Raw genomic sequence first — 25,840 nt, 5'->3', positions numbered from 1 at the left:
TGCTTTCCCAGGTTCATTAGCAGAGAACTGTTTTGGAAGTAGAGTAGCCAGGACTCGAATGGACACCCATACAGGATGCTTAACCTACTGTGCTACAGTGCCAGCCTCTCTTTGCTTTTCATTAGAGTTTTGTCACTTGTAAATACAGCCATAAATATCTTTGCTTCTTTTGTGAACTTTATGCAATTTGTATATACTCTTATATTTTGCTTATTTCACTCAATATTGTCATGCATGTGTACATAGATGCCATTCATTTTCACTGATGTGTAACATTCCATTGTGTGACTATATAACAACTCATTTATTCTCCTGTTGATGGACATTAGGTGGTTTCCAGTATTTGATCATTACAACCAAAAGTTGCTAAGGACATTCTTGCACATAGTTTTTGGTGCATCATGGAAATAGGAATGATTTTCTCTAAGATTGTTTTATCCTAGTAGAATTACTGAGACAAAGCTGTCACAGGTTGGGCTCTGCAGAAACAAAATCTGAGATAGAATGTTGGGTGCAAGATATTTATTAGATATCAATACCTGTGAAAGAAAGGCAGGGGAAGTAGCATGGGGCACCAGGTAAGATGAACTTGAGATATGAGTCTGACAAAGCTTGAGTTAACCTGGCAAAATATGGCCAACTAAGGTCAGTGTTGTGGCATGGCAGGTTGAGCCACTGCTTGCGATGCCAGCCTCCTATATTAGAGTGCTAGTTCGAGTCCCAGATACTGCGCTCTGATCCATCTCCTTACCAATGCTCTTGGGAAGCAGTGGATGATAGGTCAAATACCTGGGTCCCTACCAGCCATGTGGGAGACCCAGAGTTCCTGGCTCCTGGCTCCTATCTGGCCCAGATCTGGCCAATACGGTTATTTTAGAGAGCAAACCTCTGGATGTCTGTCTGTCTCTGTCTGTTTCTGTCTGTCTGTCTCTCTCTCTCCTTTTTTCTGTTTCTCCCTCTTTCTCTCTGTAATGCTCTACCTTTCAAACAAATAAATAAATCTTTAAAAAGTAATTTTCATTTCCCTGATGACTATTGAGGTTAAACACCTTCTCCCGTGTTTAGTGCTTTGTTACATCTTTTTTTTTGTTTCCACTTGTGTTTGTTTTATCTCCCTTAGATAATGAGTGTCTTTTGTGCAGCATTCAGCAAACTCAGCACAAAGCCCATTTTTGTATGATCCTTGACCTATGAATAGCTTTCGCATTTTGAAGTTGTTGACAAAAATCAAAGGAAGAATAAAGTTTCATTAGATGGGATTCAAATGTCAGGGTCCATACATAAAGCTTTTATAACACCCCAGCCATGCTCATGTGTTTACCTATAATCTATAGCTGCTTTCATGCTACAATAATGTTTAGCCATTGTGACAAAGATCTTATAGTCTGTAAAGTCTCATGTATTTACTTATCTGTCCCTTTACAGAAAATGTTTGCTCGCTCTTGTTACAGGTCACTATGGGAATCTCAAAATGTGGTCCCTGGCCCAGCAGTATCAGCATCGTGTAGGAACTTTTTAGGAAAGCAAATTCTTAGCCCCACTCCAAAACTTACCAATTAAAAATAACCTGAGGTGTGTGTGGAGGTGAGAGCATTTGGCTTAGCGATTAATGCATACCTGGTGTTCCATATTGGAGCCCCTGGGTTCAATGCCCAGTTCTGGCTCCTGACTCCAGCTTCTTGCTAATGCAGACCCTGGGAGGCAGCGGTGATAGCTCAAGTGATTGAGTTCCTGCCCTCCACATCAGAGACAGAGGTGGAGTTCCCAATTCCTGTTGGCCTGGCCTAGCTCCAGCCATTGTCAGCATTTGGAGAGTGAACCAGAGGACAGGAGTTCTCTCTCTTTCTGTCTCTCTGCTTCTCAGGCAACACATTTTTAAAGAAGACACTCTGGGAATGGGGCCAGCCATCTGTGTTTTAACAAGCCCTCCAGGTGATGCTAATGTGCTAAAGTTGGAGAATCACTGGTTTAGGCCCAGGACAAACATCCCATCTATCTTCTATGTGAGTCATCATAGTCTTTGGTAACTTGTTTTACACATAGTGGACAAGCTGTAAAAGAGCCTTGAAAAATGTTTTATCAGTGTATTATTATGCACATGAAATCTGGCAAAAATGGATACCCAGGGCAATACTAGAGCAGGAAAAATAGAAGAACTCACAAGATGGGAACATAGAAGGTGAAAGGAGTGTGTGGAGGGTGGAGGAGAGACACCACGGAGCTGGAGAGCCAGCCAGTGGTCCCTCTTCCCTTCTTTTGCATTTGAACACAGATGAGTCAGATATGGTCCCTGTTCTCCAGGAGGTCACAGTCTGAGCAGGGAAGTATTTTGACTCTCTTCTCCTTCATTGTGTGCCTTTCTTCAGAATTTCTTGGGCAAACTTGATTATACCGTATGGCTGACCCTAATAAATGATAATGAAAACAGAAAATGAACGTGGCAAACAACAGTGATGCTAATTCTGTTTAGTTTAGGACTGACTTCCAGACTTCTTTCTCATGTTCTGGCTTTTCCCCTGGCTCAAAGCATCACCTTGCTTCTTTTTTTTTTTTCTTTTAACTGTTACCCATCGAGTGCATATTACATGCCAAGACCATGCAAATGTCCTCCATATACTTTTGCATTAAATCCTCATAAAACCAATTGGAATAATACATTAATACTCATTTTACAGATGCAAAACTGAGACTAGAGATGTTAAACAATTTTGTAGACTTCAAACCCCAAGTCTTTCCAATTCTGGAGCCAAAGTTGATAATAACTGTGCTATTCTGTTTCTAATAGTTTTCACCATGAATAATATTGAGCCTTTGGCAAATCCAGTTCAGATTACTTAGCACGTGTTTTATGTTTTGGGGCAGGTATGGATCAATCTAATTTCAGGGTTGAGCACATTTAAGTCTAGTTTATCTTTTTCCTGAACTAGATTTTTTATAATGATTTTCTAAAAAAGATTTATTTATTTGAAAGACAGAGTTACATAGAGACAGAGAGAGAGAGAGGTCTTCTATCTGCTGGTTCACTCCCCAAATGGCTGCAACGGCCAGAGCTGGGGCGATCCAAAGCCAGGAGCTTCTTTCACGTCTCCCATGAGGGTGCAGGGGCCTGAACACTTGGGTCATCTTCCACTTCCATTCTCAGGCACATTGGTAGAGAGCTGGATCAGAAGTGGAGCAGCCAGGACTCGAATTGGTGCCCATATGGGATGTCGGTGCTTCAGGCAACAGCTCACATATGGGATGCCGGTGCTGCAGGCAACAACTTTACTCGATAAGTCACAGCGCTGGCCTCGTGTATTTTTTTTTTTTAAGATTTATTTATTACTTGAAAGATGGAGTTAAACACAGAGAAAAGGAGAGGCAGAGAGAGGTCTTCCATCTGCTGGTTCACTCCCCAATTGGCTGCAACGGCCGGAGCTGTGTCGATCTGAAGCAAGGAGACAGGAGCTGCTTCCCGGTCTCCCAAGCGGGTGCAGGGGTCCAAGACTTGGGCCATCTTCCACTGTCTTCCCAGGCCATAGCAGAGAGCTGGATCAGAAGTGGAGCAGGTGGAACTCGAACAGGCGCCTTTATGGGATGCCAGCACTGCAGGCAACGGCTTCACCCACTACGCCACAGCGCCGGCCCCATGATTTTTAAAAGTAGAAAAATCCAGGGCAAGTATTGTGGTGCCTGCATCCCATATTAGAGTGCAAGTTTGAGTCCCAGCTACTTGGTTTCCAATCCAGCTTCCTGCTAATGCCTGGGAAGGTAGTGGATGATGACTTAAATCCTTGGGTCTCTGCTATCTGTGAGGGAGATCGGGATGGAGTTTTGGGTTCATGGCTTCTGTCCAGCCCAGCCCTGCCTGTTGCTGGTATTTGGAGAATGACTAGAAGGATGAAGATCTATCTGTCTGTCTGTCCCTCTGTCTTTCCAATAAATAAATAAATAAAAGTAGAAAAATCCTTTCATGTACCATGGTACTTCAAAAGGTTCATAGAGAACAGGATTAAACATACATATGTACAATCTTTGTGTGCCAATAAAAATTTTTAAAAATTGTAAAAGATAAGTTTATTTTTAAAAAGATATTTATGCTGGTGCAAAACAATTTTGAAATTCATGCATACAAGTATAAAACTTAAAACAATAATGTCAATATAGTCCTTCAACCAGGTAACAATATTGTAAACAGTACAATAATATATATTGCTTCTGTGATACCACATGTTAGTACTGCAGTGCCCCATAAATGTGAAATTGCTCTTTTCCTTTCTTTTATTTACTTTTCTGAGAGGCAGAGAAACTGGTAAAGCTCCCATCCACTGGTTCACTCCTCAAAGATCTACAATAGCTGGGGCTGGGTAAGGTCAAAGCTAGGAGTCCAACTCTCTCATATGGGTAAATGGGTGGCCCAATTACTTGAGACATCACCACTGCCTCCCACAGTCTACATTAGCGCAACACTGGAATTAGGAGCCAGAGCCAGGAATCCCAAGCTCAGGCTCTTTGATGTGAGATGAGTTGTCTTAACCACTAGTTCAAATCCCTGCTCCCTTTCCTTTTTATTTATTTATTTTTTAATTCACCCTATTAACTCAGATTCCTGTTAAGGATTATTTCAACTTGCTTAATTTTGAGTAATATTTTTCAATTCATATTTTCTAATGTTATTTATTATGTGAGGAATAGTAGAGGTATTAGAAAAGTAAAAACAGGAAAAAAAATCTATAATCCCATCACTTTGCAGTAACTACTGGAGACATTTGAAGTGGACCCTTCCAGGCTTTTTTCCTTTGTGGAAGTATATTTATGTAAGCAGTTTCTTTTATCTTTTTTCAAAAATGGGATCCTTCTATTTTCCTTTTTGGCCTGCCTTTTGTTCATTCAAAAATACATTAGGAGCATATTTCCATGTCAATCCATATCTATTAACATACCCATTCTTAATGCTTACATAGTATTCTATTTATGAATGTATTTGACAATATTTTGCCCATCCCTTCTTCTTCTTCTTGGGCATCTAAGTTGCTTCCTTAAGTTTTCTCCTCCTGTGCACTAACTGCCCCAGGTATCACTACTGTTCCAAGAATTCACTTTAGCGGGAACAACATGGACGCAGACACAAGACATGCTTTCAGGAATTTTCTCAATATGATTTCTACTGTAAAGAAGGAAGCCATGAAAAACAGAGAACTTAATAAAGACAAAATGGAAAGATGACATTTGGTGTCAGAGAGTCCAGGACTTGAATCTGGCTTCTGTCACTTACTAGCTATGAAGACTTAGATAAGTTATTTAGCCTAAGTCTCCATTTTCTCATCTGTGAACTAAGAATAATAACATTTATTTAATAAGGTAAGCATTTGGTGCAGTGATTAGATATTGCTTGGGACACCTGCATCCCATATCAGAGTGCTGGAGGTTTGAGTTCTTTCTCTGATCCTGATTCCGGCTTCCTGTAGTGATGGCTCAAATACTTTGGTCGCATGGGAGACCTGGGTTGAGTTCCTGGCTCCCAGTTTTGGCCTGACCCGGCCCCAGTTGTTGTGGGCATTTGTGGAGTGAACCAGTGGATAGTTGATGTCTTTCTGTTTCTGTCTGTCCATCTTCTTTCTGTCTCTCTGCCTTGCAAATAAAAAAATATTCATTTCATGGAATTATCAAGAAGATTAGCAGCATCATGTGTAAAGAATCTAGCACAGTTCCTGATACAATAGTGGGTGCTCAAGAAATGGGAGTGTATGTTAGCTATCATCATTATCTTTCCTTGGTGCATACAGAGCACCAAGGAAATATCATTTTCAAAAATGCCACTATTATAAACGTCTTTAAGAAAAAGGGTGAGAAAGCTTACTGATATGAGCAGAATGGTTACAGTAGTTGTAAGCAACATACTGGGATCAGAATCCTTTGTACTAGCTTCTGAGGAGCACGGATCAGTGGGATCACAGTGTGGTTTGAAAGTCACACTGTGGTTTCAATAACAAATTTCAGATACAGGATAAGAAAAGGAACACCAAGCTCTTGACCTTGCCTTCATGAACTTCATAAAAGTATTTAATATCACCAGTGGACATACATTCTTGTAGCTACTAAACAAGTTTGGCTATGGGAAATGATTATTGTACAGCCTCTATGATAGTCATAATCTGTCAGAATGGACATATCTCTCTGTAGTCTGGGATTAGTTTTGCGGTTCCCAAATACTGCCCCAAGGGTTCTTTTTTTTAAAAGTTTGCTTTGATCTCCAAGCCCAGTGGAATAGAGCAATTAAATTCCATTAGCCGGCGCCGTGGCTCAATAGGCTAATCCTCCACCTTGCGGCGCCGGCACACCGGGTTCTAGTCCCGGTTGGGGCGCTGGATTCTGTCCCGGTTGCCCCTCTTCCAGGCCAGCTCTCTGCTATGGCCAGGGAGTGCAGTGGAGGATGGCCCAGGTGCTTGGGCCCTGCACCCCATGGGAGACCAGGAAAAGCACCTGGCTCCTGGCTCCTGCCAGGATCAGCGCGGTGCGCCGGCTGCAGCGGCGGCCATTGGAGGGTGAACCAACGGCAAAGGAAGACCTTTCTCTCTGTCTCTCTCACTGTCCACTCTGCCTGTCAAAAAAAAAAAAATTCCATTTAAATGAAAATACATAATAGAGGGAAAGAGTAGCAGAGAACAAGGTGTTGAGTAGGATCAGAGGCAGGGTGACTTGTTGCACAGAGTCTACAGATCATTAATTTTTAGGCAGATTTGCAAATAAGGATAGCACACGCTCTGTAAATAGCAGCTGTTGCCATCAGCCAAAGGGCAATATTTACACGAATCCTGTGGCAAGGTCTATTGACTAAGCATCACCCTTTGCAGCCAAATTCATATACTTGATAGCACTTTCAGCCATGTCATCTTGAAAAGGAAGGAACACATTATACATACATGGACAGCTGCCAACGTACAAATATGTTCTGTTCCTCCAATCAATTCCTAACTTTTTTTTTTTTTTTGGAACTTGGAACTCATGGTCCTACAGAAAAGGTCTTAGAAAGGGATGTGGATTTTACAGATCTCACAAATGTGCACTTCGCTCACAATGTAAGTGAAATACTGCACACTGGTAATGAGTACTAGAGTGGCACAAAGTACCTACGCAAGCAGCAGCCCAATACACACCAATTAGTTCTTCAGCTTTTGTCCTTTGAAGCCCCAGGCAATGACAGGGAAACTCTAGCTTCCTTAGCTGTAGTTCTGGGAAAAAGACGTCCTCCATTACCGCTGCCTGTCCCTGTCTTGGGTCCTTGCCTGACAAGGGTCCTAGTCAAGCCAGTGGCATGCTACTTTCTATTGCAGCATCCTTGTCTTTCCACCTAAGAACCCTTTATCACTGAGCAGATAGCACAGATGCTGGGGAAAGGGTAGGGTGTCTAACTGAAGTCTCAGGTTCCTCTTTGGAGACACTTCAAATTCCGAATTCTGTAGTCCATTCGTGAATACATCTATACACTTTAATTTAAAAAAATCATATTTCAAATGATCCATTAGGTAACTTAATTCTGTCCCATTTTTTGACTGAAGTCGACGCTTCAAAAACACAAGCCACTTTTATACTAAGACACTCTGTCTCTTGGCTAGTACACATGTATACTTCAGGATAAGAAACATGGGCACTGGGTGGGAAAATCTAAAGTAAATGAGAACATAATGAACATCAAATCAGAACAAAGCTAGCACCACCAGCTTCTCCTTTCCTCTCTCATTAGCACACCCCTTCAGTTACTAGTTTCGTGTTCTCTGCCTCTTTTTCTCTATTCCAAGCCAGTTCTTGGACAGGATCTCAGACTAAGGTGGAAATGACCAATACTAGCTAAAAAAAAAAAAAAAGTCACAAGGTTTTTGCATGTATAGGATTTCAGGCTTTAAAACAAAAATAAATTTAGGGTATAATCTCTAAGAAAAAGGAGCAACTGTTGCTGCCCTGCTATTTGAAGAAATCACACCTCATTTCAGCTTGGTAATTTAAAAAAGCATGCTGAGGAAAATTAATCATGACTTCTTTTCACTTTGGAAAGTATTGGCTTCATTTTTGGAAACTGCAGGCTTTGTGGTGGTTGTTTGGCTTACTGTTTTGTCTTGTCCCTAATGATGGAAAATTAAAGGCTAGCACGTAAACCTAACCTGATCAAAATAAATGGCGAGGAGAAATAAAAGTTATAATACTGGTATTCAAAAATTACATTTGCATATTGTTGCACGCTTTACAAGTATTTTTACATGCACGCTTATGCTCGCTATTGGTGCTCAACTACTATCAAATAATAACGGGGATGCGAACATAACAAGAACCAACAAATCACAGTAATTCAGTTATTAACATTAGGTACCTACCATGTGTTGCCCCAGGTTCTGTGGAGGACCTTGACCTTGTCCCCCAGGAGTTTTAAAATTCAGTGGTGAAGGCAAAATAAGGTCTTTTGCCCACTGGCCTTCTGAGAGGTACGAGTTGAAATGCGTTGAAATACGTAAAACCCACGAGTGAGGTTTTGCCTTGTTAGTGAATGTTTGCAATCAAGATATTCAAAGAGCGCGTCTCTGGCAGAATTTAGGAAGGTGGGAAGAGCACCAGCAATCCAACTCCTTTAGAGACCTGGGAAAGGGCAGTCCCCGGAGGGGTTCCGGGCTTTGCAAACGGGGGAGAAAGCCTTCGGCTTACAGTTATATGCCCAGAAAAAGTTCTTTGTGCAAGAGGGGAGGGCGCCCCGAGGTACAAAGAGCAGATATATGGGAAAGTGGATTCCGTTTGCACACATTTGTGAGGGGAGCTCAAGCTCACTATTGGGGGCCTGTGGCAAAGGAGATTTTTAGAGGGTCGCGGGCTGCGGGTTCCCGCCTCCACCTAGTCCGCGCCTCTAGCTTAGGCAACAGTTGGTTGTGCGGGGCCGGCCCCGGGCTCTGGATGGGGAGGGGGAGTCTCGCGATCGTTGGGGGGGGGGGGTGGGGGAAAGGGGGGAGGGTGACGGGGGGAGGCCATGACGTAGAGTGGGTGGACGGAAGTGGGGCAGGGTTGAGGGTTATTTAAAGAAGGGGGGCCGCGCGAAAGGGTTGGAAGCGGAGTGATTCCCCACCCCTGCTCCATCTAGCTCTTTCCAGTGCAGCCGCCGCCGCCACCGCCGCCGCCGCCGCCCAGGAGCCCTCATCCCCTTCCTCGTCCCCCTCCTCGTTCCCGCTCCAACGCCATGGAGCCGGACACCGCCGCAGTGGCAGCCACCGTGGCAGCGGTTGATGCGAACGCCACAGTCGTGATTGTGGAGGACGAGCAGCCGGGGCCGTCCACCTTTGAGGAGGGAGCGGCCGCCGCGGCCACCGAAGCCACCGCCAGCACAGAGAAGGGCGAGAAGAAGAAGGAGGTAAATAGGAAGGGGGTGTGTGTGTGTGTTTGTGTGGCGGACAAATCCTGTACAAGGTCCCTCTGAGGGGCCCCAAGCCCTGACCTTTGGGCGCCGACAGGTACCGACGGAGCTCGCCAGGGATGGGGGCGGCGGGCTCGTAGGGGGCGGCGGAACCGTCTCGCGTTCGCTCCCCTCCCCCTTTCCTTCTCGCCGCCGGGAGGGCGGGGGCGGGGCTGGCGCGCGGGCGGCCGCGGCGCGGGGTGCCCGTTATCCCAGGGCTTGGGGGGGCTTGGAGCCCCTCGACAACCCCCGATCCCCTCCACCTTCCTGGAACTGGGGTAACGGCTTGGGGGATGGGGCCGTGCGGGAAAAAGCCTCCGCCTCCCCGTCTCCCTTCGCTCGCTCCCTTGCTCGCTCCCTCGCTTACTCGCTCCCTCTCCCCCCCGCTTCCCGTCGGCCTCTGCCTGGGAAATCTGGGCCCTTCAATCCCACACTCGCGCTAACGGGGTTTGGCTGGGGCTTATTTCTGTAATTTGAATTTCAAGGTGTTAGAGGTGGAGGGGTGGAGGATGATAGGGAAGACATTTATTCCTTTGATTGGCAGTGTCGGGCTTTCGGTTGACAGAAAAAAAATCATCCCTTGTTCGTTTGTTCCCCCTCTACTGAGGCGGGGGTGTCACCCCGAGAGAACGAGCTCTCCGCGTGGTACCCCCCCCCCCATCCAAACGCCAAATTGAGGAACCGCGGACGCTGGCTTAGGAAAATTTCCAACGTCTGCGCCCTCACCCTCGTCTGCCCCGCCCCCGATGGTATAGTGTTTCACTCCAGGGCCACCCAGATGGTCCCCCAATCCGGCCCCAAGCCTTCCAAGCTTCCGCCTCCTTGCCCTAGTAGGCGCTGCTCGCTCCTCGCTCTTGGACACATGCAGGTTTTTGTGTGTGTGTGTGTGTGTGTGTGTGATTTCTTAAATTTTTTTTTTAAAACCCAGCGTCGCGAAGATGAGCCGCTACTAACATACGTAAAGGGAGCGATCTCACATATATTAAAGCCAAATCCAGAAAATATGTATTAGTTCTAGAAGGCATACTTCATATGGATTGAACATACAAATAAAACTATGAAATGCTTCAAAAATTGCTATAAAAATAGAATGGGGCATAAGGAGTTTTGATGGTTAATCAAATAGGAGAAACGATCGTTTATGGGTAGATTTTTTTCCCACTTATGAGTAGACATATCGCAATTAAAAACGGTGGGTGATTAAAATTATGCTTTACAGATCTCAAGTGGCTTTGTCTGAATCATTATATGATCCTATACGGCCAAATGAAAAGCTTTTGACGGAAATTAACACCTTTTGCCTTGAGTTAGAAAGTAATTTTAAATCCAGCACTTGCTTAAGTGATATATTTTACAGTTTCAAGGTTAATTAAGCAGAAAGACAATTGTAGTGCTGAGTGAAAGCCATAGAAAACATATGCATTTTAAAATTTATGCAGTACTTGGATCAGCACAGCAATATTCATGATGAAAGCTGGGCTGGTACCAACCATAATATAAGTCAAATGTTGGAAAATTCAGACTTGTGTCTAGGTGCCTTTTATTCGATAGACTGGGCAAGTGTAAGTGCTAACCTATTATTTTTTTTTAGTATGGTTGTATAGGTTGTTGAATTTCCAGATTGTATAATTTTTTTGAATTGCAAAAAACCGGGAGGAAGGGTCAATAGTGAAACCTGTGTAAGCGCTGAGTTGTTGCCTATGTATTCAACTACTGTGTAGCCTCAGCAGAAATCACCCTCATGGTACTTCATTTGTCTGCTTAGGCTAGGGGAATGAAGTACCACTTGGCAGGAATTTCCTGGTTATACGAAGTTTACTACTTTAAGTTTTCCTTAAAAATCTAAATATGTTACATATTTGACTTTTAAAAAAATTTATTTCTTTGAGAGGCAGAGTTAGAAAGAGAGAGAGAGGTCTTCCATCTGCTGGTTCACTCCCCTAATTGGCTGCAATGGCCAGAGCTGGGCCAATCCAAAGCCAGGAGCCAGGAGCCAGGAGCTTCTTCCGGGTCTCCCACGTGGGTGCAGGGCCCTAAGGACTTGGGCCATTTTCTGCTTTCCCAGGCCACAGCAGAGAGCTGGATTGGAAATGGAGCAGGCGGAACTCGAACCAGTGCCCATGTGGGATGCCAGCACCACAGGCAGTGGCTTTACCCACTATGCCACAGCGCCAGCCCATACCTTGACTTTAAGTAATGTACAAAAAAAAAATTAACCTTTCATGAGCATCAGTTTTTGTACTCTGATGGTGATACAAAGCCTATTGAGATCCAGCGGGTTGTTTCCCTTCAGTTAAATAATAACTTTCCAGTTCTTCCAGTATTTTGTTGATTTTTAAAATATGTTTGTCTTGTCCCTCAGTTGCCAAGCTGTTAGCTATCATATTTTTTTAAAAAATGATTTGCTGATTTATTTAAGAGTTTCAGAGAGGGAGGGATCAACCTTTCATCTGCTGGTTCACTCCCCAAATGGTCACAACAGCCAGAGCTGGGCCAGACTGAAGCCAGGAGCCAGGAGCTTCTTCCAGGTCTCCCACATGGGTGCAGGGACTCAAGGACTTGGGCCATCCTCTGCTGCTTTCCTAGGCCATTAGCAGGGAGCTGGATCAGAAGTGGAGCAGCCAGGACTTGAACTGGTGCCCATATGGGATGCTGACATTCCAGGTGTTGGCTTTACCCTCTAGGCCACATCACTTTTTATGCATTATCTTACTTTCATCAGAAAAAAATTTGTTAGTTTATGACAAAGGATATATGTGTGACAAAACCATAAAACCATTGTAAAGTGCAGAAATGGTGCCGCAGCAGGGAGAGGGAAAGGATTACTCCTGAACACCAAGGATAAGGTGTGCTCCTGCAGTGACGTGCACATCTTAGTAGTGGGCGTCTGCTCTTCCTTCTTGCTGGCCTCAGTGGGCTTGCCTTCCTCTAGTAGTGTTTCCCATGTCATTTGTTGTTGCCTTGACTCTCTGTAGTATGGGAAGCCAGATTACAAAACTTGCTAGAATCGTATGTCCACTAAAAGAAAACAGGCTTTTGGGTGAGAACATTTTCTCTTTTTTCATTTTTAAAAATTAATTTATTTGAAAGGCAGAGTTATAGAGAGGGTATTGATGTTCCATCTGCTGGTTCACTCCCCAAATCACCACCGTTTAGGGGCTGAGCCAGGCCAGAGCCAGGAATCTGGAATACCATCTGGGTCTCCCATGTGAGTGGCAGGGACACAAGGAGGTGAGCCATGTTTTGCTGCTTTCCCAGGCATATTAGCAGTATGCTGGATTAGAAGTGAAACAGCTGGGACTTGAACCCAGAACTTGAACCTGGAACTCATGGGATGCCAATGTCACAAGTGGCAGCTTAACCCACTGCTCCATAATGGTGGCCCCACGAGAGCATTTTTGTGAATGAGGTATATGAGATTTAGTGAATTGACTTGCACTTACTTGGTTTAAGTGACAACTAGATAACTTAACATTGTAGAAAATGGAGATTTTAGTTTTGGTAATGAAAATGTCAAGATAAAGGTCATGGTTTTTAAGATGAGATGTTGATGATCTTGTGTTGCATTCTTATGGCATCTAGGCTACTGAATGCTAACATCTGTAAGGAATCATTAAGATGTCTTAGTTATCTTTTTTCTTGTATGAGAAATGTATTTTTGAAAACATAAATGCATATATGTGTGTCAATGGGTATATATGTGTGTATATGTGTGTATATGTGTGTGTGTGTGTATAAATGTGAAGATTTAGAAGACAGGTATTTTAAAATTTGTTGTGGAAGATAGTGCCAATTAAATTACACATAGTTTTTAATAGCACTGCTCAAGAGTAGGAATTTTAATTAGCATATAATTAAATTTTTATGATATCCTACTGCAAGGTAAGGAAAAAAGTAATGCATAAAACGTTTTTCTAAATAAACTAATTTTCTGTAAGTGAAGTTTACTTCCCACAGTATTAAATATATACCTGTGTATATGAGGTCAAGTAATTCTCACTGCTTTGAAATTTGAAAACTTAGACTTTATATAGCCTTTTGAGAAATGATAAAGGTTTAGATTTTGATACTTAATTTTTCTTGTGGCCCTGCAAATGAAATAAGATTTATAGTGCAGATGACTGAAAGTGTGGGTTTGAGGGGATCTTCAGCAGTTTTCTATTCCCATCCAACCAGGCTTACATTCACAACATATCAGGTGAATGATCTACACATATGAGATGTTGTAAATCAAGATGGTTACTTGGTTGAGAGCACCTCAATGATACCTGATCAGAGATCCAAAGTAAGACTGTGGCTGGCATTAAGTTCCATAATCTTAGTTTGGATTTTCTCAAAGTAGAAACTTTAGTAAATATTGGAGGACATATGCATTAATTGTTAGGTGCATACTTTTCTTATGTTTAAGGTCACACAATCTGTTGATTTTTTGCTCTGTTTTCAGATTGGTTGACAAATCCATGATGAAATTGACAGAGCTTTTATAGTTTGTGTTTTGACTTGTGCAGGGACTCTGTTAAAATGGAAAAACTCTTGAATTTGCTCTTAATGGGTAGATTTTATATTTTCATTATTTTGTTTCTTGATTTCTTATAGAAGTTCTCTATTTGTGTTTGCAAATACAAACGGATCTTTACAAAGGATAGAACCATGATATAACCTCCCAGATAATTTCACTATTGTTAAGTTGCTGATTAATGTTAGTTTTCAGTAAATTGCAACTTGTAAAGCATCGAGGGTTAATAGTTAATAGCCCTGATAAACTGCTGCTACAGAGCATTTATGTACCATAGTTTAGGTTTTTTTCCCAGTTAGAGAAAATGTTCATGTCAAAAGTTTGAAGAACATTCTATTAAATTATTTTGAATATATATGATCACAATGAATTACATAAAACATTTAAATAGTCTAATTGGACTATGAAAACAATTTTAAAAAATATCTTTTCAGGGACAGAAACCACAGTCATTACTTCTGGAAGTCTGGCTTGTTTCTGTTACATAAAGAAGTGTTTCTGAGAATTAATATTTACTTTTCTTAAATTCCTTGGTTTGTGGTTGATAATATTAGACTGTTTTATATTTTTCAGTCCTTTTTTAATGGTTGCACATCTTCTTATGCTTTAAATTAAAAAGTACACGAGAAGATTCAGTGTTTCACTTCTTGGTTTTATTCTTCTTAATATAATTTCAAGACTTTTCAGATTTTTTTTCTGGTTGGACCTCAGGTGCAAGGAACAGGATTAATTGTAAGCCTTAATTCATAAATTCTGTCATCATTGGTCCATGCATGTCCCACATTGATTTACTTATTTACTTATTTTAATTACTCTTTGCTTTCTGAAAATGAGAACATTTTTTGACCAGTTTCAAGACCTTGCTTTGCAATTTGATGATACTTATTTCTTTGACGTTCTAGAAAAACATTTCTCCCTTTCAAGTCAAGCTTGGCATGAAAGCTTCTAAATCTGAAAAAGAGATGGACCCAGAGTATGAAGAGAAAATGGTAAATATACTCTTGGGTAGAATGGTGAATGTGTAGCTACTTTTTATAGAGGAGATTAAAACAAAAATGCATGTGTATGTATAACGCATAGAGAATCAGAGATTTTGGAACTGGAAAGTAATTTGCTATATAATCTATCACAAGAGTTTTGTTGAAAAAATTAGTCTCACTTTTCAGAGGAGTAAATTGAGGATCAGAGGAACTGCATGGAATAGTTGATGTTATAAGCATATATCCTCATTCTTATTCAGTGTTTTTTACCCCATAATAAAGTGCATTATGCTCTAACCATTTTTTCTTCTTATTAAAAATATTTGTTAATTGCGGCCAGCATGGTGGCATAGTAGGTAAAGCCACTGACTGAGATGCTGGCATCCTGTATGGGTGTCAGTTTGACTCCAGGCTGCTCCACTTCCAATCCAGCTCCCTGCTAATGCGCCTGGGATATGCAATGGAAGGTGGCCCAAGTGCTTGGGTCCCTCTCTTTGTTTCTCCCTTTTTCTGTAACTCTTTCAAATAAAATAAAATAAAACTTAAAAAAAGATTTATTTATTTGAAAGCAGAATGAGAGAATGAGAGAGAGGGCAGGAGGGAGGGAAGGATATCTTCTATGTACGGGTTTACTCCCCAAATGGCCATAACCGCTGGGGCAAAGCCTGGAGCCAGGTGCTTCATCTGGGTCTCCCACGTGGGGTGCAGGGACCCAGGTACTTGGGCCATCTTCTGCTGCTTTCCCAGGTGCATCAGCAGGGAGCTGAATCAGAAGTGGAGCAACGGACACTCAAACTGGCACCCCATGGGATGCCAACATCACAGGCAGCAGCTTAACCTGTTGTGCCACAAAGTTGGCTCCTAATGTAAATATTTTATCCTTTAAGTGAATATATCAGTAGTAATATCAGTGTGGTTTTGTGACCTGAAACAAGTTGAGTCACAAGGCCAGACTGATACTTTTTTCTTTCTTCTTGCTTTGGATATAAAAGGTATCTCAAAAATTTCATGGGAAATGGAATTAAATGATTGTTTTAGTGCAAATCATTCTTGAAATACATACATAGTTTTTCCTAAATATTCATTTTCCAGAAACTGAAGACTCTTTGTATGAATGAATGCTACACATTAATGAAACACGTAATGTGATAATATACTTTCTTGAGGGAAGAATGCACATTTTACCTTAGTTATGCTGACATACCACTCTGCTCTATATTTAATTTTTAGTCACTAAACTTGGTACTTTTGCTTTAATTTTAACTGCACTTTTATACCCTTGGATCTTTCAAAAAGTTAATGGGTAGTTGAAACTCGGTTGTTTTTTTTTTTTTCTTAAGAAGTTGTTTTGCCGTCGTATTATAAGTAGAGGTGAAATACTTTTTTTTGGTTGGTGATAGCTGCTTTACAAGCCTGTGTGTCGTAAGGTTTAAGGGCACATTCTATATAGACAATGTTGTAACAACTCTGAAAACAACATTCCAGTGAGGATAATATAAGATGGAAAGTTTCTGGCCTCTTTCCAACTAACGGTCTGAATATATCTGTCTAACTCTTGTATATATATTAATGAGCTCCTCTGTAAGTTTCTGGTGTTATTAAGTATGCATCCGTCATTAGCAATCAAGTATTCTCTACCCTGTGGTTAGAAAGTGACTTTGAATTTTAAAAGATCTGTATTTTTTCCTTTATCTAGAGTGGTGCGCATACCTTGAAAGTTTTTGTTGTTGTTGTTTGATTTAAAGAAACTTTTACTGCATTTGTTTGGTATAAGTTGAATGATGCTTTACAGCTGATTGAAGAATTAGAGTGTATATCAACCTTTAATAATTAATAAGTATTAACCATTTCTTATGTATGTGTGAGTATATATTTTTCTCTCAAATTTTGCTCACTTGGGGAGAATCTTTTGTATTACAAGCACAAAGTACCATTTTCAAGATCATTGTCATTGAGGAGAAGAATGTTACATTACTGTATCATGATATTGAAGATATTTTGAGAAATTACACTGTATGCTTTCAGTTATTTCCAGGTGCAGCTTCAATCTGAAAAATTTAGTTTACGGTATATATATAAACTCATAATAATTTCTATATTGGGGATATAGTATTATGCTTAATTTTGTTACTGTTTAGGAAAAGAAGAACAGTGCTTTTGGAAAAAAGTATTTGCTTTTTGATCTCAGCTGTTATTTATTTATTTTTTGAAAATCAGAGTTACAGAGAGGGAGAGGCAGAGGCAGAGAGAGAGAGAGAGAGATCTTCCATCTGCTGGTTCATTCTCCAAAAGGCTGAAATGGCCAGGGCTGGACTGATCTGAATCCAGGAGCTTCTTTCAGGTCTCCCGTGTGGGTGCAGTGACCTAAACACTTTGGTCATCTTCTGCTACCCTTCCCAGGAGCATTGGCTGGGAGCTGGATCAGAAGTGGAGCAGCTAGGACTCGAACTGGCACTCACATGGGATGTGGCACCACAGGTGGCAGCTTTACCTGTTATACCATGGTGCTGGCTCCGATCTCAGTTGTTTAAGAAGGGTACTTCTTATTGGGGCATTTACCAGATCTGTCAGATAATTTGGCTTCTATTTAAACTATTTGAAAGTTTTTTCATTCTGTTATCTATTAGCTGTGGAAGATTGGGCAAGTTTTTTTTTTTAAAGATATAATTATTTATTTGAAAGAGTTACATAGAGAAGGAGAAGCAGATTGAGAGAGAGAGAGAGAGAGCGTGCGAGCGAGCGAGAGCAAGAGAGGGAAAGGGGTCTTCCATCTGCTGGTCCACTCCCCAATTGGCTGCAAGGGCTAGAACTGAGCCGATCTGAAGCCAGGAGCCAGAAGCTTCTTCTGGGTCTTCCACGCAGGTGCAGGGGCCCAAGGACTTGGGCCATCTTCTGCTGCTTTCTCAGGCCACAGCAGAGAGCTGGATGGGAAGTGGAACAGCCGGAACTTGAACTGGCACCCATATGGGATGCTGGCACTGCAGGCAGTGTCTTTACCCACTATGCCACAGCACTGGCCCCAGGCAAGTTTTTTTGCCCTCCCTGTGCCTTAGTATTATCATCTGTGAAATGGAGATTATGCTAGTGACTACCTCATAGGTTTCCCAAGAGAATTAAACAGGTTAGTCTATTTGAAGTACTTAGAGCATAGTACAAAGTAAGTGTAGTGTAAGTGTTAAATAATATTGAACGACAAAAGGAAAACCTTTCCCTTTTTCTTTTGTTTTGCAAATTAGAAAACAGACAGAGCAAAGAGATTTGAATTTTTACTGAAGCAGACAGAACTTTTTGCACATTTCATTCAACCTTCAGCACAGAAATCTCCAACATCTCCTTTGAACATGAAATTGGGACGACCTCGAATGAAGAAAGATGAAAAACAGAGCTTAATTTCTGCTGGAGAGTATGTTGGCATCTCTCTCTGCTTCTTCTTCTGCCCATCCCTCCTTCTCCCTCCCCTCATATGCTCCTTTCCTCTTCACTTAGTCTGTATAACTTCATATGACAGCAGTTAGTTTATTGCCAATGTAAATATGTTTGGGGGGCAATAATATTTTTTTTTCTCACCAGAAGTCAATCAGTAAAACTATAGGCTGGTTCTACTCCATTCTTTATTTTTTTTAAAGCAATCTGAGTTTTTGGGGGGGAGGAGTGTTTTTAAAGACGAATTTATTTGAAAGGCAGAGTTACAGAGAGAGAAGGTTCTTCCATCCACTGGTTCACTCCCCAAAACCCAGGGTTGTCCAGCCTGAAGCCAGGAGCTTGGAATTCCATCCAGGTCTCCCACATGGGTAGCAGGGCCCCCTTCCCAAGCACTTGGGCCATCAGCCTCTGCTTTCCCAGGTGTGTTACCAGGGAGCTGGACCAGAAGCCGAGCAATGGGACTCAAACCAGCATTCACATGGGATGCTGGCATTGCAGGCGGTGGCTTAATCCACTGTGCCACAACACCGGCCCCGGTTCTGCCCAATTCTACACTTCTAAGCCAGACCCTATATGTTTTACCCTTTTTCCATAAAAGGTAGTGACAGTGTATGTGAAATTAACTGATAGCACTGCAGTCAGGGTGAATATGGAAGTATTTCCTTTGTTATTCCAGTAACCGTCACAGGCGCACAGAACAAGAAGAGGATGAGGAGCTCCTGTCAGAGAGTCGGAAAACATCTCATGTGTGTGTGAGATTTGAGGTGTCCCCTTCCTGTAAGTCCTTCGTTGCTCATGTCCTTTCATCTGGTTTTAGAAAAAAATTTACTTGCGTGTGTGCACGAAAATATGAGATGGCCTTGTTTTCTTTTGTCAGATGTGAAAGGAGGACCACTGAGAGATTATCAGATTCGAGGACTGAACTGGTTGATTTCCTTGTATGAAAATGGAGTCAATGGTATTTTGGCAGATGAAATGGTAAGGAGTGGGTAGCTAAAAACACTCTCTCAGTTATCGGTGCTTTTTAATGTAATTGTGGAAAACCTGAGCTGACCTGGCCCCCTCATACATGGAGGCCTTATTTGGTTCTTAAAACATAAAAGGTATTTTTTAAAGTCTACAGTTGTTTCTTTAAGTAACCTCTAGAACATGAACATGAAGGCCACAAAATTCTGATGGAGATTTCCTCAGAAGCTACGAAAAACCCTCCTTGTGCTTTTATTTTGTTCTTGTTCACACGCTGGCTTCCAGGAAGCTCAGAGCCAAGTTGAATGCTAAAATGGAGCATCAGTGTAACCTTTAATGGTCTGCTCTTTGTGTCTTTTCCTATTCTTTACCTTCTAGTTCTTACTTTCCTTGGTGCCTCTTTATTTCTATTTTACCATTAATTTATGTTCCATGTTTTCATTGTAGGCCACCTGAAACATGTTTTCATTGTAGGCTACCTGACATCCTTTTGGGAATGAGGTGGGGTATATAAACCAAACAATAAATGAATGAATGAATGAATGAATGAGTGAATGCATGAATGAAAATTTCTCAATTTGTGAGTAATGAAAAAGTGAATAAATGGGATAAGGAACAATAAAAAACCATTGTTGAGTCTTGATACAGTGGAATATCAAGTTGGGTGGATTAAGAAACAAGATAAGGAATGGTGGACATGTAAATCAAATATTTGAAGCGAAAAAATAAGGCCATACAACATACAAATTCAGCAGGTAGGGGGGCAGATTTGTATTTTAAGCTTAAATTAATAAAATATGACTCAAGAGAGGGCAGGAAAATTTTTAGTTCTGTAAAGCTCAATGATACTCATAGTTATGACTCTAGAGCTATCACTGTTATCCTGAGGAGCCACATGATAATATGTGCTGTCCAGCATCTGCTATAATAGTCACTTGTGTAGATACTCATTGGCTGGGCAACTGTTAGGTTTGTGGTAGAGGAAGGATCCTTTAAATCAGGGGTGGGGAACTTTTCTTCTGCTAAGGACCATTTGGAGATTTATAACTTCATTTGGCAGCCATACAAAAATCATCAACTTAAAAATTAGGCTGCTATAGATTTATTGAAGTTTGAGTCCCGCCTGCTGTTGCCTTGGCAGGGCAAGACCACATGATTTTGAGGGCTTTTATATGGCCCACAAGCCTGACATTCCCTACCCCTGCTTTAAATCAAAGGTCTGTAGCCTCTTGTATTCACAAGGGGTCTTCAAAAAGTTCATGGAAAATGCATGTATTATAGAAAATCTATGCACGGATCTCAACATTTTTGCACCAGAATAAACTTATTTTTTAGATTCCATTTTCCATGAAGTTTTTTGAGTCATCCTTGTATGTGTTCTGGTTTGAGGACTACAGATAGCTCCGAGAGGGAGGAGCTTGGCTAATTGGGCAAATGGAAGACCAGGACTATTTGTCCAAGCATCTCTTGGCTGAAGCCTGTCTAAGCATAAAGGCTGTAAATATCCTTAATATTGAATTTATTCTGGCACCAGGTATGTTTTAATTACTGAAAAAGAGAAAGACACTTTAAGGAGTAAAGAAAATTTGGAAAAAATTTTAAATTCTGTTGCACAGAAATAACCACAGTGAACATTTTGGCATATTTCTTTTTAGTCTTTCTTCTGATTGTATTTATTTTTGCATTGTTGAAGTCATATAATACATCTAATCTAGTATTGTGATTTTTAAAATTCATATATATTTTTTTCATGTATTTATAGCATTTTGTGAAAATAATTACTTCATAATAATTCTAAGGAGGTGCCATAATTTCATTCAGCTCTTTTCTTATTGCTATTCTTTTGGCTTCCCTGGTGTATATTACTAATGATGCTGTAATGAGAATCTTGTAACTGAGTTTTTCTATATCACTCAGATGTTTTTTTCCATAGGATTCTTAGAAGTGGAATTACTGGGTTAGGCAGTGTAAACATTTTAAGGTTTTGAAACCCTGTAAAAATACTTTAAGATTAGGCTGATAAGAGGAAATGTATCCTTTGCTTAGTGATAAATGGTGTGAGGTCAAATACCAAGGATGTTTGTTGTTCGGTGATGGGGTTATAGGTGTTCAAGATACTATTTTTTTAAAAAGTCCACTGGACTAAGTGGTCACTAGGACCCTTTCTGATGGCAAAGTTATGTGCTTTTGTTGTTTTTAAGGTCTTTAAGATTGTAAGATGCAAATACAGAACCACAATCCCCTTGAGATGCATAGTCTGAATATTTATAATGTCTGGGTTGTAATAATATTGGGGACAATAGGAAAGACTCGTTATCTAAGCAGGTTTGCAAACAAAGTGTGTCTTTATGTAACAGAAGCACACGGAATGCTCAATTTTTCAACAAGTAGAAAAAATTATGGGGATTTCTTGCTCCTTTAGGAGTCAAAAATGTCCTAAATAGAAAGTTGTTTGTTGAATGACATCTTAAGTTCTTTCTTGTTTTTTGTGTTCACAGTAAGTACTGAATTGGAATGCTTATTTTCTTAAAAAAAAAAAAACAAACAAACTAAAGCCTTTGTACTTTTCCTTGATAGGAATATGATATCCTATGTGAGTTAGTTGGCAAATATCTTATAATGTTTTTTTATAAACTTGTTTTATTAAAGAAAGAACATTGATGCATTTTTCTGTTTGTGATGATAATGCAGGGCCTTGGTAAGACTTTACAAACCATTGCTTTGCTTGGTTACCTGAAACACTACCGAAACATTCCTGGACCTCACATGGTTTTAGTTCCAAAGTCTACTTTACACAACTGGATGAATGAATTTAAACGATGGGTCCCATCGCTCCGTGTTATTTGTTTCGTTGGAGACAAGGATGCAAGAGTAAGTGGCAATCAAGTTTAAAAAGGCAGACACAAGTAACGTTATTTTTGCAGTTAAGTTATGTACTACTGGTTTTAAAGACATTGAAGTTGATTTTTGTTGTTGCTAAATAATATTTAATTTGTGCTGATTCTAACTAAGTTAGGCCCTCTTGTAGGTGCTTTGCATATATTAATTAATTTAACAGAACACTCCTATGTGGTGTATGTATTACTTATTAAATAACAATCAATACATTGTTATGTTTCATCTGTATTGATTTTTAGCTTACTTGCTCATTAGCCTAAGCAGTTTTGAATCATACTTTTAAGTAACTTTAAAAAAATCTTATCTTTTTGACAGCATATCTTATGAGTGATTCCATCATTTATGCTATTTTGAAGCTAGATATATGTACAGATCTATGGCTTAAATTTTTTATTTTTAAATTTTTGACTTTCGACTTGGTAGATTTGCACACGTACACAAATGGAAGCTGTTGTATATGTACAGAGAACCTTGTGTTTTGTGTTTATGTATAGATACATCTTTCAGTTTGCCCTTTGAATGGAAAAATACATGTTTATATATCTTCTCAGATTATATTAGAAACTGAGCTTTTGAGAGGAGTATTTAAGTTATTTATTTGCCAATCTGGTAGTCTACAGTTATTTTTGGACTATGGAATTAATCTAAATTTAATAAATTATGCAAAATATCTAAAATGAATAATCAGCTTAGAGAGCATATTATTAAACTTTGTCTTTATTTTGCATACAGAGAACATAGTTTAAAGATTTATTCTATTTTTACATTTTAGATAGGTGATCAAAAGATATTCTCAAAGAATGGTAGCATAATGAATTATGTAATTTCCTCATCTTTTGGCTTGTAATTATGTAATTTTTTTGACATTCAACTTAGAAATAATTTAAATATTGAGAGAGAGGTGGGGAGAGAGAAATCTCCATCTGCTGGTTCATTTCCCTTATGGCTACAACAGCTGGGATTGTGCTAGGTCGAAGCCAGGAACCAGGAATTCCATTATGGTCTCCCATATGAGTGGCAGAGGCTCAAGTACTTGAGCTATCTTCTGCTGCCTTTTCAGTTGCATTAGCATGGAGCTAGATTGAAAATGGAGCAGGTGGGACTTGAACCAGTGCTCTGATATGGGATGCTGGTGTTACAACTGGTGGCTTAACCCACTGTGCCACAATGTTGGTCCCTAGGCTTATGTTTTCATCATGCCTCAGCAAAAATGTAAAACGTAAATCAGTAGCTTTCATCTGTATTATATGGAATCCAAGGGTTTCATGAAGTACATCTACAAGTTTTAAAGAAAGAGTGGATGTATTTTAATATGTGACTGCCGTATCTCTGCCCTGTGGGAGGTTGGGATTCTGGTATCTTGAAAAATTGCTTAATCTTGAAAACCAATTTTCAAATTCAGTTGTTTTGAAATTGTGAGTTGCCATCCATTACTGAGTTTTTAAGTTTGCTTAGTGAGTGATGACAACAAGTTTTAAAAACACTGAGAGAGAAGAGAATAGAAAATAGCAGTGTTTTCATACTGCAGTAATGTTAGGTATTATTTTGAGAAAGTTTTGCCTTTTTCTAGGTACACATGCTCAAACATATATGTGTATACTGGATTGTAATTTAAAGTGTAATTTTACTGTGGGCCATGGCTGATTACATATGTAATTAGTGTACAATATTCAGTATTGAGAGATTCATGTTGATATGTATATGGGAGTCCAGATCATTATTTATAGACATATTTGAACCTTAATACCATATGGGATGATAAGTATAGTGAGTCTATTTTTTTGGCCTTCTGGACCTTTTCCTCATACCGATAACAGTAAGTTTCTTCTCTTTTCTTTCTTATAAAAGCCAAATCACTGGGGCCGGCACTGTGGCACAGTAGGGTAAGCCTCTGCCTGTGGAGCCAGAGTCCCATACAGAGGCTGGTTCATGTCCCAGCTGCTCCTCTTCTGGTCCAGCTCTTATGCCTGGGGAAGCAGTAGAAGATGGTCCACGTCCTTGGGCCCCTGCACCCACATGGGAGACCTGGAGGAAGCTCCTGGCTCCTGGCTTCAGATCAGCCCAGCTCTGGCCATTGCAGCCAACTGGGGAGTGAACCAGCAGATGGAAGAGCTTTTTCTCTGTCTCTCCCTCTCTCTGTAACTCTACCTCTCAAATAAATAAATAAATACAATCTTAAAAACACAAAACAAAGCATCTATATTGTTTACAAGGTCTATTTTTCACACTTGAATAGATTTTTATTAAGTTTTACTAATTTGAAAACAGAATGAATGAATGTCCTGTACTAATTCACTCCCCAAATGCCCACAATAGCCAGGGCTGGACCAGGCAGAAGCCAGCAGCCTGGAACTCATTCTGGGTCTCTCTTATGTGAATAGGGCAAGGACCAAAGCATCTTTTGCCTGCCAGGGTGTGCATCAACAGGAAGCCAGGGAAGTAGAGCCAGGACTTGAACCTAGACACTCCCATTTGGGATGTGATGTGCCAAGCAGTGTCTTAACTGCTATACCAAAGGCCTGCCCCTAAAGAATCTTACATTTCATATAGCCTCCTGCACTACGTAGAGCAAGTCTATTTTGTAAAAAGCACATGTGTAACTTCACAGCAGTAGCAGAGACTTTACAAAACAGTGGGGCTTCCGTGACTCCTTAAAAGTGTATGACTCTTCCTTGTTAGAAAATGAAGGGAGCATACAAGAGTTCTTAAAAAGTTGGACTCTATCCTATGTATTGAGTTCTAGTTGTTGAAACTATTGTATTAGTAATTCTTGGATCTTGGTAAGAATATGATGTTCAAAAAGTGATACTTAGTCCTTGTCCTTTGGGTAACTTAGCAATCTAGCAGTCTTCTGGTGATAGGTAGTTTTCCAGGATGTTCAATATGCTATATATGTGTAAAGGAAACCCTGTTCTGTGTCTGTTGATGAATACGTTAAGGTATCTTCCAGATAATTGACTATAGAGGTGTCTTTGTGCCTCAGTTTTTTCATGTCTAATGTAGATGAGACTATGTAATTTTCAGGGTCTCTTACAGTTCTCCTGAAAATTTTATTCTGCGATTGTGTTATCAACATATTCTAAAAGAAAGAACTTTTCTTTTGCATTAGGCTGCTTTTATTCGTGATGAAATGATGCCAGGAGAGTGGGATGTATGTGTTACTTCTTATGAAATGGTAATTAAAGAGAAATCTGTATTCAAAAAGTTTCATTGGCGATACCTAGTCATTGATGAAGCTCATAGAATAAAAAATGAAAAATCTAAGGTAAGTTCTCAGTATCTTTATTAAAACCTTAATTTAATTACCAGGTCTACCAATTCACTTTTCTGTATTCAAAATACAAAAGTGATGGAAGATTGTTATTTTATTCATTGAATATGAAATGTGAATAAAAGTCAGTTTTTAAAATGATAAGTCTTGAGTTATTGAATACAGGGCAAATAAGATTTGAACACAGTTTTTAATGTAAAGAAAATTAGGTATTCATTTGCTATACCTCCTGTTGCAACCTAACTCTGTACTTAGTGGTATTTTAATATTGTTGAGAATATGTGGTGTACAAATATCATTTGCATTGACCTATTTTTTATTAAGGAGCTACCTTTTGTGTACTCATATGGATTAGAAAAAATAATTTCCTGGAATGA

At 40.3% G+C, this 25,840-nt stretch overlaps 1 protein-coding gene across 15 annotated transcripts in view; it reads left to right on the top strand.

Annotated features, from left to right (window-relative positions):
* The first annotated feature begins 8,996 nt into the window (after positions 1-8,996).
* SMARCA1 (SNF2 related chromatin remodeling ATPase 1) overlaps positions 8,997-25,840 on the top strand; it is a 98,001-nt gene continuing 81,157 nt past the window's right edge. For 7 of the 15 annotated variants that reach the window (XR_011385338.1, XR_011385339.1, XM_070066462.1 and 4 more), the window contains exons 1-7: positions 8,998-9,367; positions 14,828-14,914; positions 18,142-18,308; positions 19,005-19,105; positions 19,206-19,306; positions 21,986-22,165; positions 25,302-25,457. Coding sequence is in view for 13 of the 15 variants with exons in the window: in XM_070066462.1 (XP_069922563.1) it covers positions 9,197-9,367; positions 14,828-14,914; positions 18,142-18,308; positions 19,005-19,105; positions 19,206-19,306; positions 21,986-22,165; positions 25,302-25,457 (963 nt within the window). In the remaining 2 variants the exon portion in view is untranslated. Of the gene's footprint in view, positions 9,368-9,570; positions 9,688-14,827; positions 14,915-18,141; positions 18,309-19,004; positions 19,106-19,205; positions 19,307-21,985; positions 22,166-25,301; positions 25,458-25,840 lie in introns of those variants that run through there. The other 8 variants (XM_017349732.3, XM_070066460.1, XM_070066459.1 and 5 more) reach the window with 3 other exon arrangements.

The sequence above is a fragment of the Oryctolagus cuniculus genome, chromosome X (genome assembly GCF_964237555.1).
Source record: "Oryctolagus cuniculus chromosome X, mOryCun1.1, whole genome shotgun sequence".
Classification (NCBI taxonomy): Eukaryota; Metazoa; Chordata; class Mammalia; order Lagomorpha; family Leporidae; genus Oryctolagus; species Oryctolagus cuniculus.
The sequence above is the reverse complement of the archived record's forward strand: the minus strand, read 5'-3'. Positions and strand labels throughout refer to the sequence as shown.